General features: G+C 55.3%; 4 protein-coding genes across 4 annotated transcripts in view; 2 read left to right on the top strand and 2 right to left on the bottom strand.

Annotated features, from left to right (window-relative positions):
* Positions 1-1,656: 1,656 nt before the first annotated feature.
* Positions 1,657-2,247, bottom strand: PHYSODRAFT_402490 (hypothetical protein; the record flags this gene model as incomplete). The annotated part of the gene is made up of 1 exon (XM_009540661.1): positions 1,657-2,247. A coding segment is annotated over one exon (591 nt), but the record flags the coding sequence as incomplete, so codon positions are not given.
* Positions 2,248-4,681: 2,434 nt separating this feature from the next.
* PHYSODRAFT_533874 (hypothetical protein) lies at positions 4,682-7,488 on the bottom strand (the record flags this gene model as incomplete). Its single annotated transcript, XM_009540660.1, has 8 exons — positions 4,682-6,009; positions 6,079-6,260; positions 6,347-6,412; positions 6,618-6,683; positions 6,760-6,888; positions 6,964-7,029; positions 7,101-7,166; positions 7,226-7,488. 8 exons carry the CDS (start codon positions 7,486-7,488, stop codon positions 4,682-4,684), a joined length of 2,166 nt encoding a protein of 721 aa, XP_009538955.1.
* Positions 7,489-8,537: 1,049 nt separating this feature from the next.
* On the top strand, positions 8,538-9,593 carry PHYSODRAFT_566503 (hypothetical protein; the record flags this gene model as incomplete). The annotated part of the gene is made up of 1 exon (XM_009540659.1): positions 8,538-9,593. The coding sequence occupies exon 1, from the start codon at positions 8,565-8,567 to the stop codon at positions 9,591-9,593; it is 1,029 nt and encodes a 342-aa protein (XP_009538954.1). The 5' UTR covers positions 8,538-8,564.
* Positions 9,594-9,949: 356 nt separating this feature from the next.
* PHYSODRAFT_533809 (hypothetical protein) overlaps positions 9,950-11,566 on the top strand; it is a gene marked incomplete at both ends in the record, with an annotated part of 2,657 nt that continues 1,040 nt past the window's right edge. The window contains 8 exons of the mRNA XM_009540658.1: positions 9,950-10,212; positions 10,272-10,337; positions 10,409-10,474; positions 10,550-10,678; positions 10,755-10,820; positions 11,026-11,091; positions 11,178-11,359; positions 11,429-11,562. Coding sequence (XP_009538953.1) covers positions 9,950-10,212; positions 10,272-10,337; positions 10,409-10,474; positions 10,550-10,678; positions 10,755-10,820; positions 11,026-11,091; positions 11,178-11,359; positions 11,429-11,562 — 972 coding nt within the window. The remainder of the gene's footprint in view (positions 10,213-10,271; positions 10,338-10,408; positions 10,475-10,549; positions 10,679-10,754; positions 10,821-11,025; positions 11,092-11,177; positions 11,360-11,428; positions 11,563-11,566) is intronic.

Here is an 11,566-nt window from a genome sequence, read left to right as displayed (position 1 = left end):
TCAATAAAGTCTTGGAATGTAGAGTGATTTTATTTATATGACGAAGAAGCTGGTCGGGTGCATACTGCGCTACTTATTGTCCGCCAATGTTTCATACTTACTGTTCATCCTGAGCTCCTTGGCTGCATGACAAAAACTCGCACATAATAGCTCGGCAGCGTAGCACTTGACTGTACACAACCACGACGTCATACTGCTGCTTGTAGGTTTGTAGATGCACTGCCCTGTTGTCAAGCTCTCCGCAGCAGCTAACATCTCCGTGTTGCGCTTATCTGCACGCAGAGTGGAGCCGGGGTATTATATCGTTCATCGTGTACCTGTCTGTTGAAGTTGTGAAGAATCTCCTGGAGACACAACTGCACACGGATTTTAACCTGTACCGTTGACACTTCTTGCGCTCTTATCATTGGTGTCGGCTGGGGGTTACTACATACTACCACGATGCTTCCAGGTACAGGCACGGACATACTCGGTGCTTGGCCACAAGTCACATTCATAATGCTGAATAAGTGGGGGGGGCGTCGGTAAGTATTGGGTGAAGCGCAATATTAAGTGTCGCCCCAAATTTAGCAACGAGTACACCGAGGTGCTCTGCTATTGTCCCGGCCAGAATTGAAGGGCCCGGAAATTGTAACACCTCCATATTTTTAGCAATTGCGAGGGATCGCCTGCTCCGTTTGAAGCAAGTGGGGGCTCAAAATACTCACATAAAGCAAAGGGAGCGGACGCATGCAGACGCCGCCTCCGCCGCTGGAAGCCCCACCAAAGAGGACGATTGAGCGGCATGTTTTGAGCCTCGGTGAGAAGCACATGATCGTGTCCGACAAGGAAACCTAGTCCTGTCGACTACTCCAAAAGTAATATGCTTTCTGAAGATCAACCAATTACAGAATGCTATTTCTCGTAACCCTATCGTGACCTAGCTCACTTGAGCTCATGCTTCTTGGCCGATTCAAACCTTCATGTTTGAGCACCTATAACGAAAAAACGGCTACGAATTGGACCGTTTTGACCACATTTTTGGAATCTAACGCGTGTGAATTACCCTTTATCTAACTATCGCATATGGAAAGTCGTAGACATCATGTTCAAATCGAGGCTTCAAATCGGGCCCTTCAACTCTGGCCGGGACAATAGTGTATGGTATGGTACGCGAGGTGTTGGTGCAAAGTAGGTGTCATCTACAAACATGCTTTATTGCCTCACTTATGCTTTGGAGACCACGCCGATGTACGCCTGATATGCACAGAGACAAAGAACTCGATTTCGGATCTAGGAAGAGGACGACGCTGTCGAGGCCGCCGTTGAGTCAGCCGCCGGAGCTTCCGTGACAGGCGCTTCCGTGGACGCAGCACCGGAAGACTCGTTGGACTCGGCGGCGGAAGACTCCGTCGAGGGAGCGGCGGCCGAACCAGCAGCAGAAGCCTCGTCGGAGTTGGCGGCCGACTCCTCGTTCGAGTCGGCAGCGGAGTTCTCGCTCGATGCAGCAGCAGAGTCGTCGTTGGACTCAGCAGCAGAGGACTCGGTCGAAGTGGAGGCAGCGGTCGACTCGGCAGTAGAGGCAGCGGTCGAGGTGGCGGCGGAGGACTCGGTCGAAGAGGCCGGGGCTCTCGTCGTGGTCGACGACTGGCCCGCGCCACCGCTCTTGCAGTCGCCGCTCACAGACTCGTCCAGCAGACCCTCGATCTCCGAGTACACGAGGCCCACCGAGGTGACCGTCGCGTTGTCGGGCTTGCTAGCCGGCAGCCACAGGAAGTCGGGGTGGTTGGCCTTGGAGCCCGAGAGCCACTCGCCGCCCAGAATCTGGTACGTCTCGTCCGTCTCGAGGATGTACTCGTAGTCGGCGCTGGTCGTGTACTTGTCCACGATGCCCGTGGCGACGAGGGGGCCGTTCACGCCGGACTCGACGATCCAGCTGAAGCGCGTGGTGACGACGGCGATCTTGGTGGCGGCGTCGTTGAACGGGTACTTGTCCACGTTGAAATATTTCTTGGCGGCGGCCTTGGGGGTCGTCCACGACAGACGCAGGATCTCGTAGCTGCGCACGGGCTGGTTCCACACCTCGTTGCCGGCCGTGATGTCGACGACGAAGCTGTGGTTAAAGCGGCCCATGATGTTGGTCACGGCGACGTGGAAGTAGCCGGGCGAGATATCACGACGGCGGTCGTCGAAGAAGCGGCCGTACTCGTCCGTGTTGTTGGGCGCGTTGTCGTTGCCGTTGAAGCGCGAGCCCGTGAAGATGGTCGGGTCCATCGAGTGTCCGCCGAATCTCGGCAGCAAGCATCAGAGATGTGCCTCGAGCCAACTTTCGCTGGGAATAGGAAAAAAAAGATGTTCCCGTAACTAATAATAGTATTGTGCAAAATATTTGAAAACCACAATGCTATTGTGGTTTTCAAATATTTTGCCGCCCGATTTGACGTGTTATCTCGGAGTCCGATTTATAGAAAATGGAGCTCCTACATGATCGGTTAGTCCAATTTAGCTATATCTGACCTGAGTTAGTAGCATAAGGCTCCAGCAAAGCGGGCCCGATATATCGGATCTTGGACCACCCGATTTGCCAAAACGGATGAAAGCCACAATACTATGAAGAGCCCGTCATAGATTTGAAGCTAAATTTGGGGAGCCCTGGAGGGGAGCCAATGGGGAGCCCGAACCAGGGCTTCTTGACCTCGTACTTACCATGAGGGAGCCCGTTTTGTGCGACTTTTGGCTCTCGTATTAGGGGGAGCCCACTTTTGAAGTTGACGGGCTCGGGCTCGTAGAAGGTGTGCTTTGAAGTGAAAAAGAGCATCTCATGATCATGATCATGTTTGTACCTAAGTTAAGGGAAAAGGTTTACCGATACAGTAGTTGGGCAGCATGATGGAATCTTCATTATCAGCAACGACCCAGACCCCGCAATACAACAATAAGCCCCTAAGTAGTTGCGGCAACGGATTTGCTGGAATGCTGGTTGCTGGGCCCAAATGCTTTACCTACACTCCTCGCAACCGCTCACTATCGATAGATTAGATACGAAGACCGAGGTGCGTCGCTACTACATGCAGCTTACGAGCTTCAGAGACTGCATACGTACAACATAGTAATGCGTTAATTAAATAGCGTATTGATGAACACGGTGGTCTGCGTGGCACGTATTTTCGCATGTAGAGCAATACACCCCATGCTGCAAGGGGTAGGTACCCTTGCGGAGTTGATGCTTCAACGCAAACTCTATTTTTAGAATCATTTTCCAACAAATGGATGCAGTGCGAGTGGGGGGAAGAGTACACTTAAGTCTTGGCAGGTCGCGCGCACTGCTAGCCCCTTGTTGGCAGCTGAGAGGTGCTGAAAGTCGTGTACTTGCTGTCTGCAGAGCTGTAGGCGTAGCAGAGTTGATCTCAGCACGGAGGTGCGGGCAGAAGACGAACGGAAGGTAGGAGACTGAGATTGCCTTGGCAGAATGCCGTGGCGGGAACAACCAAGGCGGCGGAGCTGGTTGTGCTCCTGCTGGAGAATGCGGACGTGAGTGCCGAGCTGCTGCGCAGCTCGGCGCCGCCGCCTTGGGACCCTTGCTCGTGTTGAAGGAGTTTCCTAACCGACCTATGCTTTGCTATGCTGGTAGGTGCTGTTGCTGCTGCTGAAGCTGCTAATGTGCTGCGTCTGTCAGTTGCTAACCGCTGCCGCGCGGGGCAACGAGAGGTAGCGACCTCCCACAGTCGCAGCGGTTTCTGTGCTGGCGAGCTTCGCCTGCGACCGCGTGCCGTCTTTCCGCGCTGCGGAGCACTGCTTGGTGGCGCTGGTACCGCTGGTACCTCACAGCAGCATCAGACGCCCCTTTCCATTTGCGAATATCGCAAGAGCTCTTGACGGTAGAATGCTAGGCGAAGCTCAGAGCATTAGATGGTACAGTGGCTTTCGGGAACGCACCCGTATCCAGCACAGAACGGGGGCGGGTGCGCTCACTTGGTAGGATGCAGTCCATAGTGGCTTCCGCACCAGACTCAACATGCGGCTTGTACTCCGGCGCGGAGGGCGTTAGTGTGGCGCGGCGATGCTGGTGCCACACTAACGCATTACGCGCCCATTCGATCCTGACCCATAATTTTGAAAAATATATGTCAGTATTCTAAAGTAATGACATGTATATCTCAACATGCGATTCGCATTCTGAGCACTGATTGGTAGGGTGCATTTCTCAAGTGGCCACAATGTAGCCGCTACATGCGAAATACGGTATCCATGCATGCAGGCTGAATCACACTCTCATTTAGCAATTCTACCCTTGCCCCATCATCGCTAACGCAAGAAGGAACCAGCTGAGTATCCATTTAGCTAAAACAATGCAGTTTTACGCCAAATCCACTTTCCAGAGCCCACAGCCCATATATACCCTATTTGGAAGGGGCCTCCTAAAAGACGGGCCTCAGTTTAATGGCTTTCGCACCCTTTGCTGGAGGCTAAACCCCTCGGATCCGTCGGACAGTGAGCCTGAAAGGATCTTATACAGAGGTAAAATGCAGCATTTTTGCCCCTGGGAGAGGCAACCATTAAACCTTTCCCTAGCCCTATCCATAAAATCATCGAAAGAAAGTAAATCAGAGCGATAAAACAGAGCGATTTCATTATAGGGGGGGCTTCGCCCCAACAAGCTTGTCATCACATTTCGTCACACACGAGTTTATAATGAGCCGCCTCACGCGCTCGTACTCACGTGCCGAATCGATTCGGTCAGCGTAGCCTTGCGTGACGAAACGAGCAAAGCACCAGGAGCTGCCAAGTCTTGCAATAGACGCCACAACTCCTTCGCCGTTGGTCGGTCTTCGGGGTCGTAGCTCAGGCACATTCTCGCCAGGTCCAGGATCGCTCGCGGACAGTCCGAGTGGAAGGCAGGAGTCACTCCCTTCTCGCTCACCGCCAATGCTAGCGCTGCGTTGGACGACAACAAACTCTTGAGCTCCTCGTCTGTGGCACTCGAAGAGGACACAAACGAAGTCATCCCCGAGGCGGAGAGCGAGCTGGCAACGCCCAAAGTGTACGGTTTGGTGCACGTGTCCAGCTCGCACATGACGATGCCAAACGAGTAAATGTCCGCCTTCTGGTCGTAGCGCGCGCCTTTGATCACCTCGGGCGCGATCCACGCTGCAGTACCGACCTCTGCCGTTTGCGGGCCGCCAGAGGACACCCCTCGCTTGTCGTCTCTCTGCTTCCGCCGCTTGCTGACTCCGAAGTCGCTGATCTTGGCCACCCACTTGTTGCTCAGCAGCACGTTCTGCGCCTTCAAGTCGCGGTGCATGATGGGTTCTGCAAACGAGTGAAGGTACACCAAGGCGTCTGCAATGTCCAACGCCACGGTCAGCTTGCTGTGCGCGAAGCCCGAGTCTTCCTCGGTAGTCCAGTTCCAGCCTCGACGCTGGCTGTCGAGCATCCGTTGTCTCTCCAGGAACTGGGCCAAGTCCCCATTGGGCATGTACTCGATCACAAGCGACAGATCTGCTAGTGACGACCAGGAAATGCCACGGAACGCGACGATCTTGGGGTGGTTCAGACTGGCATACAGGCGGATTTCTCGCGTAAAGCGCTGAAGCTCGCGCACGCTTTTCGCCTTCTCGGGCGCCACCTGCTTCATCACAATTTTCTCCTTCCTAGACCTCCACATTGCCAGATTCACGACACCACCAGCTCCCTTGGACAGTTGCTTCACAAACTCGAGGTCGCTTTGAGCTATGCGGTATCGCTCGAAGTCCGGGTCGCTGCGTACATCGTCTGTGAGAATCGCCGAGCTCTTCATCAGTTTATCACTGTCGTCATCGCTGCTGCCGTCGTTTGCAGCTCGATCAGCCTTCAGTTTCTCGGCGCGTGCTGCCTTCGTCCGACGCTCGTCGATAACTTTGCGCTTGATAACGAAGAGCATCAACAGTACGAACACTGCCGACGCTAGCGAAAACAACAGCAGTGACAATGTCGTGAGAGACATCGACGACGACGCCTTTTTGTGGTGGTATTTCTCGTCGAAAGCTGTGTCTGCAGATCAAGAAAGACAACGTAAGCTTTAAAGGTTGAGCGTCCAAACGGTGAACAACGGATCGGCACCTGTTAGTACGCACAGGGTGTACGTCTCGTTCGCAATTGTCACTGTCTTTGGTGTGGCTGCATCGGAGCATGCATCCTCCGGAAGCGTAATTGCTGTGACGTTGAAGGTTTCAAGCCGCTCCAGAACTTCCACATCGGACTTGCACACCTCAAACTTTGTCACGCTGCTCCCGTTCAGTAGCCTGTTCACACACAGTAAAGTTAGATTTTGTAATCCAGTGAAGAAATTCGTTAGCTGGTCCGTTGCAGAAACAACTTGGAAACCTACAGAGTTTGGAGATTGCGCGGAAAGCGGACACCCTGTATAGTAGTAATATTGTTTCCTGATAGATCTCTGTAAGACAAGCATGTCAGACAAATATCAAGTAGAACACGACCATCGTGTCACAAAGACCTACATGGTAAACGATCGCTCACATGCGGTGAAGTTTGCGGGCCCAAAAAGCTCAATCGAACTGTCTTGCACAACACTTTCAACAGCAGAGGGGACACCGTTACGAAGCTGACCTCCTTGACTGCGAAAACTCTCAACTACTTACAGCTTGGACAAATCCGTGGGCGGTGTAAAGTTGCCCCAGTTTCCAATCGTCGTCAACGACAAGTCCCTTCAAGCCACACCAACACCACAACACCACCCCATTAGCCTTCTAGCATACTTACTCAGTGCAACATCACTCTTACAGTTGCCGTACTGAGTCCGGGAACGCCGCCTTGTCCAGGGACTTCAGACTGGTGTTCCTCGCGATGAGGATCCTCGGTCCGTCCTTCCCCGCCGCCGAAATATTGGCTATGGGATTGTCGGACACATCTCTACATCACCAACAACAATGATTCAGCGGCTCAATTCCCAGCGCCCTCCACGCTATATTGAGCTGTTGAACTCACAGTAGCTCGAGCTGCCCCCAGCTCTCGGGGATCTCGAGGGTCGTCAACTGGTTCTCGCCTAGGTACCTGCAAGCAACAGCACCATCACCAATGTCAGCAGCTCCCACTGAACAGCAACTGCCCTCCAAGTGTCGTACAGCTGCCGCAGCGTCTCTGGGAGCAGCAGAGCGCTCGCGTCGGCGACGCTATTGTCCGTGAGGTTCCTGCGGCATTTCATCAGTCGTAAGTCACTCAATTCTGGGGCCTTGAACGCCGTTCCAACGCGGTTGTAGAGCTTACGTACAGCTCTGTCAGCGTGGAGTTTTGTAGCTCCACAGCCTGGATATTGAGGCCGGAAAGCGTCGAAGTCTCCACCTCGGACACTTGGGAGCAGCTTTCCGCGTCGCTCTCGGGCCGCAGACGCCGCCGCCGACGCGCCGAAGAGGCCAGGAAGAGCGTGGAGGGGGAGGCGGACGAGGTGCCACCGCAGTCCGCGAGCAGCGTGGGCACCGACGGACACTCGCGCGGGCACGAGACGGTCGCCATGAAGCTCGGGAAGGGGTCAAGTGGGCGAGGTCCTGATGTGAGACTGTACCCATTTCTCTGATGGATTGGGTGACAAAATGATGTGGTGCACACCTCGAGCAACTCAAGCACTTCAAGTGCTTGCCTTTTAGCCGGAGGCAAGAGCTGGTCCAGCAGCCCATTGCAGTACAGTGTAGTGTTACCTCGCTGCTCTGTGAGCTCGCATCTTGAAGATAAGCTTAGGTATGTACGGTGTATTCAATTCACTATTCACTACAACGCATCGGACCGAGACTCCGTGAACTCCACGAGTTTGACACTAGCGATGCCGAGGTGCTTCGTTCAGCTGCTGTTGGCAGCGCCAAGAACTACATGTGCATGCATGTAGCGGTGGCCAATGATCCTCCGAGGACCAAGCTGCAGGCTTGGCACTACAGTATGTACACGTAGCTACCGGCGGTGCAGTGCGCAATCGCCGCCAATCGAGTTAAATGGCATCCGGGCTTGAGAGGGGAGGAATCTTCCCGGACTCCGGGCCGGAGGGGAGGTCCAGCTCTGAAGACCGCGCTCAGTGCCGCCGCGCTGACGCAGATCGACGTGGCGCTCGACAAACGCGAGTCCGGTGCACTGACGGGGCCTGGAGCATGTGCACAGATGCTGTTCCCCAACTTCGACGTTGAAGCGCCGCAGCGATGGTGACGCTGTACACACCAACTTCCTCCAAACAGCCGCCCATTTCCGCGACGCCCGCGCTGCCATCTGCATTAAAGAACTAACAGCAACACCTCCCACGAGAGCTCTGCAGTGCACGTACCAAGGCTGGAGTCTCCTCCACACCCGAGCCATTCTGCATCGGAGCCCGTTCCGGTGCCTTGTCTCTGCATTGGTCGAAGTTGACGGCGCCTTCGCTTTAGACTGGTCTTTGTTTTGCGCACAGGTGGCCGCGCCTTCAACACCGGGAGAGCTCTGCGTGCGTCAGATCATGGGCGGGCGCGTACTGTACAACAGCAAGCTCTGCTTCTGCTTCGAGAGTGAGCTACCTCATTCCGAGTTTGGCTCTGCACCTCTCAAGTCCTCCTCCACCACCGCTCCGCACCATGAAGCTCTCCAAGTTCGCCAAGCACGCGCTGACGTTCTCCGGTCCGTCGCCAATCCAGCACCTGGAGCGTCTGTCCAAGGCGCTGGGCAACAAGGTGCAGCTCTACGCCAAGCGCGAGGACTGCAACTCGGGCCTGGCGTTCGGCGGCAACAAGACGCGCAAGCTCGAGTACATCATCCCGGAGGCCATCGAGGGCGGCTACGACACGCTCGTGTCCATCGGCGGCATCCAGTCCAACCAGACGCGCCAGGTAGCCGCCGTGGCCGCGCACCTCGGCTTCAAGTGCGTGCTGGTGCAGGAGAACTGGGTCAACTACCCGCCCGAGGAGGCCCCGGTGTACGACAACGTGGGCAACATCGAGCTGTCCCGCATCCTGGGCGCCGACGTGCGTCGCGACGCCGCGGGCTTCGACATCGGCATCCGCCCGAGCTGGGAGGCCGCCATGGAGAGCGTCAAGAAGGCCGGCGGCAAGCCGTACCCCATTCCGGCGGGCTGCTCGGAGCACCCCAAGGGCGGCCTGGGCTTCGTGGACTTCGCCGAGGAGGTCCGTCAGCAGGAGAAGGAGCTCGGCTTCAAGTTCGACTACATCGTCGTGTGCGCCGTGACGGGCAGCACCATGGCCGGCATGGTGGTGGGCTTCGCTGCGGACGGACGGGCCAACAAGGTCATCGGCATCGACGCGTCGGCCACGCCCGAGAAGACCCGCGAGCAGGTGCTGCGCATCGCCAAGAACACGGCCGAGCTGGTGGAGCTCGGCCGCGACATCACGTCGGACGACGTCGTGCTGGACACGCGCTTCGGCGGGCCCGAGTACGGCCTGCCCAACCAGGGCACGCTGGACGCCATCCGGCTATGCGCGCGCACCGAGGGCATGCTCACGGACCCCGTGTACGAGGGCAAGTCCATGGACGGCATGATCTCCATGGTGCGCAACGGCGAGTTCCCCGAAGGATCCAATGTACTCTACGCCCACCTCGGCGGCGCGCCGGCGCTCAGCGCGTACAGCTACCTCTTCAAGGAGGGCTAAGCCGTAGTTGTGGTGAAAACCATGCAGAGCGTGGCCATCCGGATCGCTATGTACTAGAACCTTCTCACAAGCCGGGGAAGTGCCTATGCTTAGGACTTTGATCGTGTTGAGTAGAGACGTTAGGAAAAAAAAGTAGCTGCCATTTTTCAAATTCACAGCACTGCTGCAGTGAGCTATGAAAAGCTTAACCTGAAAAACTTTCAGGTTAAGCTGCCTTGCAGTTCAGTGAAAATCAAGCACTTGAAGTGCTTGAGTTGCTCGAGGTGTGCACCACATCATTTTGTCACCCAATCCATCAGAGAAATGGGTACAGTCTCACATCAGGACCTCGCCCACTTGACCCCTTCCCGAGCTTCATGGCGACCGTCTCGTGCCCGCGCGAGTGTCCGTCGGTGCCCACGCTGCTCGCGGACTGCGGTGGCACCTCGTCCGCCTCCCCCTCCACGCTCTTCCTGGCCTCTTCGGCGCGTCGGCGGCGGCGTCTGCGGCCCGAGAGCGACGCGGAAAGCTGCTCCCAAGTGTCCGAGGTGGAGACTTCGACGCTTTCCGGCCTCAATATCCAGGCTGTGGAGCTACAAAACTCCACGCTGACAGAGCTGTACGTAAGCTCTACAACCGCGTTGGAACGGCGTTCAAGGCCCCAGAATTGAGTGACTTACGACTGATGAAATGCCGCAGGAACCTCACGGACAATAGCGTCGCCGACGCGAGCGCTCTGCTGCTCCCAGAGACGCTGCGGCAGCTGTACGACACTTGGAGGGCAGTTGCTGTTCAGTGGGAGCTGCTGACATTGGTGATGGTGCTGTTGCTTGCAGGTACCTAGGCGAGAACCAGTTGACGACCCTCGAGATCCCCGAGAGCTGGGGGCAGCTCGAGCTACTGTGAGTTCAACAGCTCAATATAGCGTGGAGGGCGCTGGGAATTGAGCCGCTGAATCATTGTTGTTGGTGATGTAGAGATGTGTCCGACAATCCCATAGCCAATATTTCGGCGGCGGGGAAGGACGGACCGAGGATCCTCATCGCGAGGAACACCAGTCTGAAGTCCCTGGACAAGGCGGCGTTCCCGGACTCAGTACGGCAACTGTAAGAGTGATGTTGCACTGAGTAAGTATGCTAGAAGGCTAATGGGGTGGTGTTGTGGTGTTGGTGTGGCTTGAAGGGACTTGTCGTTGACGACGATTGGAAACTGGGGCAACTTTACACCGCCCACGGATTTGTCCAAGCTGTAAGTAGTTGAGAGTTTTCGCAGTCAAGGAGGTCAGCTTCGTAACGGTGTCCCCTCTGCTGTTGAAAGTGTTGTGCAAGACAGTTCGATTGAGCTTTTTGGGCCCGCAAACTTCACCGCATGTGAGCGATCGTTTACCATGTAGGTCTTTGTGACACGATGGTCGTGTTCTACTTGATATTTGTCTGACATGCTTGTCTTACAGAGATCTATCAGGAAACAATATTACTACTATACAGGGTGTCCGCTTTCCGCGCAATCTCCAAACTCTGTAGGTTTCCAAGTTGTTTCTGCAACGGACCAGCTAACGAATTTCTTCACTGGATTACAAAATCTAACTTTACTGTGTGTGAACAGGCTACTGAACGGGAGCAGCGTGACAAAGTTTGAGGTGTGCAAGTCCGATGTGGAAGTTCTGGAGCGGCTTGAAACCTTCAACGTCACAGCAATTACGCTTCCGGAGGATGCATGCTCCGATGCAGCCACACCAAAGACAGTGACAATTGCGAACGAGACGTACACCCTGTGCGTACTAACAGGTGCCGATCCGTTGTTCACCGTTTGGACGCTCAACCTTTAAAGCTTACGTTGTCTTTCTTGATCTGCAGACACAGCTTTCGACGAGAAATACCACCACAAAAAGGCGTCGTCGTCGATGTCTCTCACGACATTGTCACTGCTGTTGTTTTCGCTAGCGTCGGCAGTGTTCGTACTGTTGATGCTCTTCGTTATCAAGCGCAAAGTTA

The sequence above is a fragment of the Phytophthora sojae genome (assembly GCF_000149755.1).
Source record: "Phytophthora sojae unplaced genomic scaffold PHYSOscaffold_16, whole genome shotgun sequence".
Classification (NCBI taxonomy): Eukaryota; Oomycota; class Peronosporomycetes; order Peronosporales; family Peronosporaceae; genus Phytophthora; species Phytophthora sojae.
This window is presented reverse-complemented; position numbering and strand designations above follow the sequence as displayed.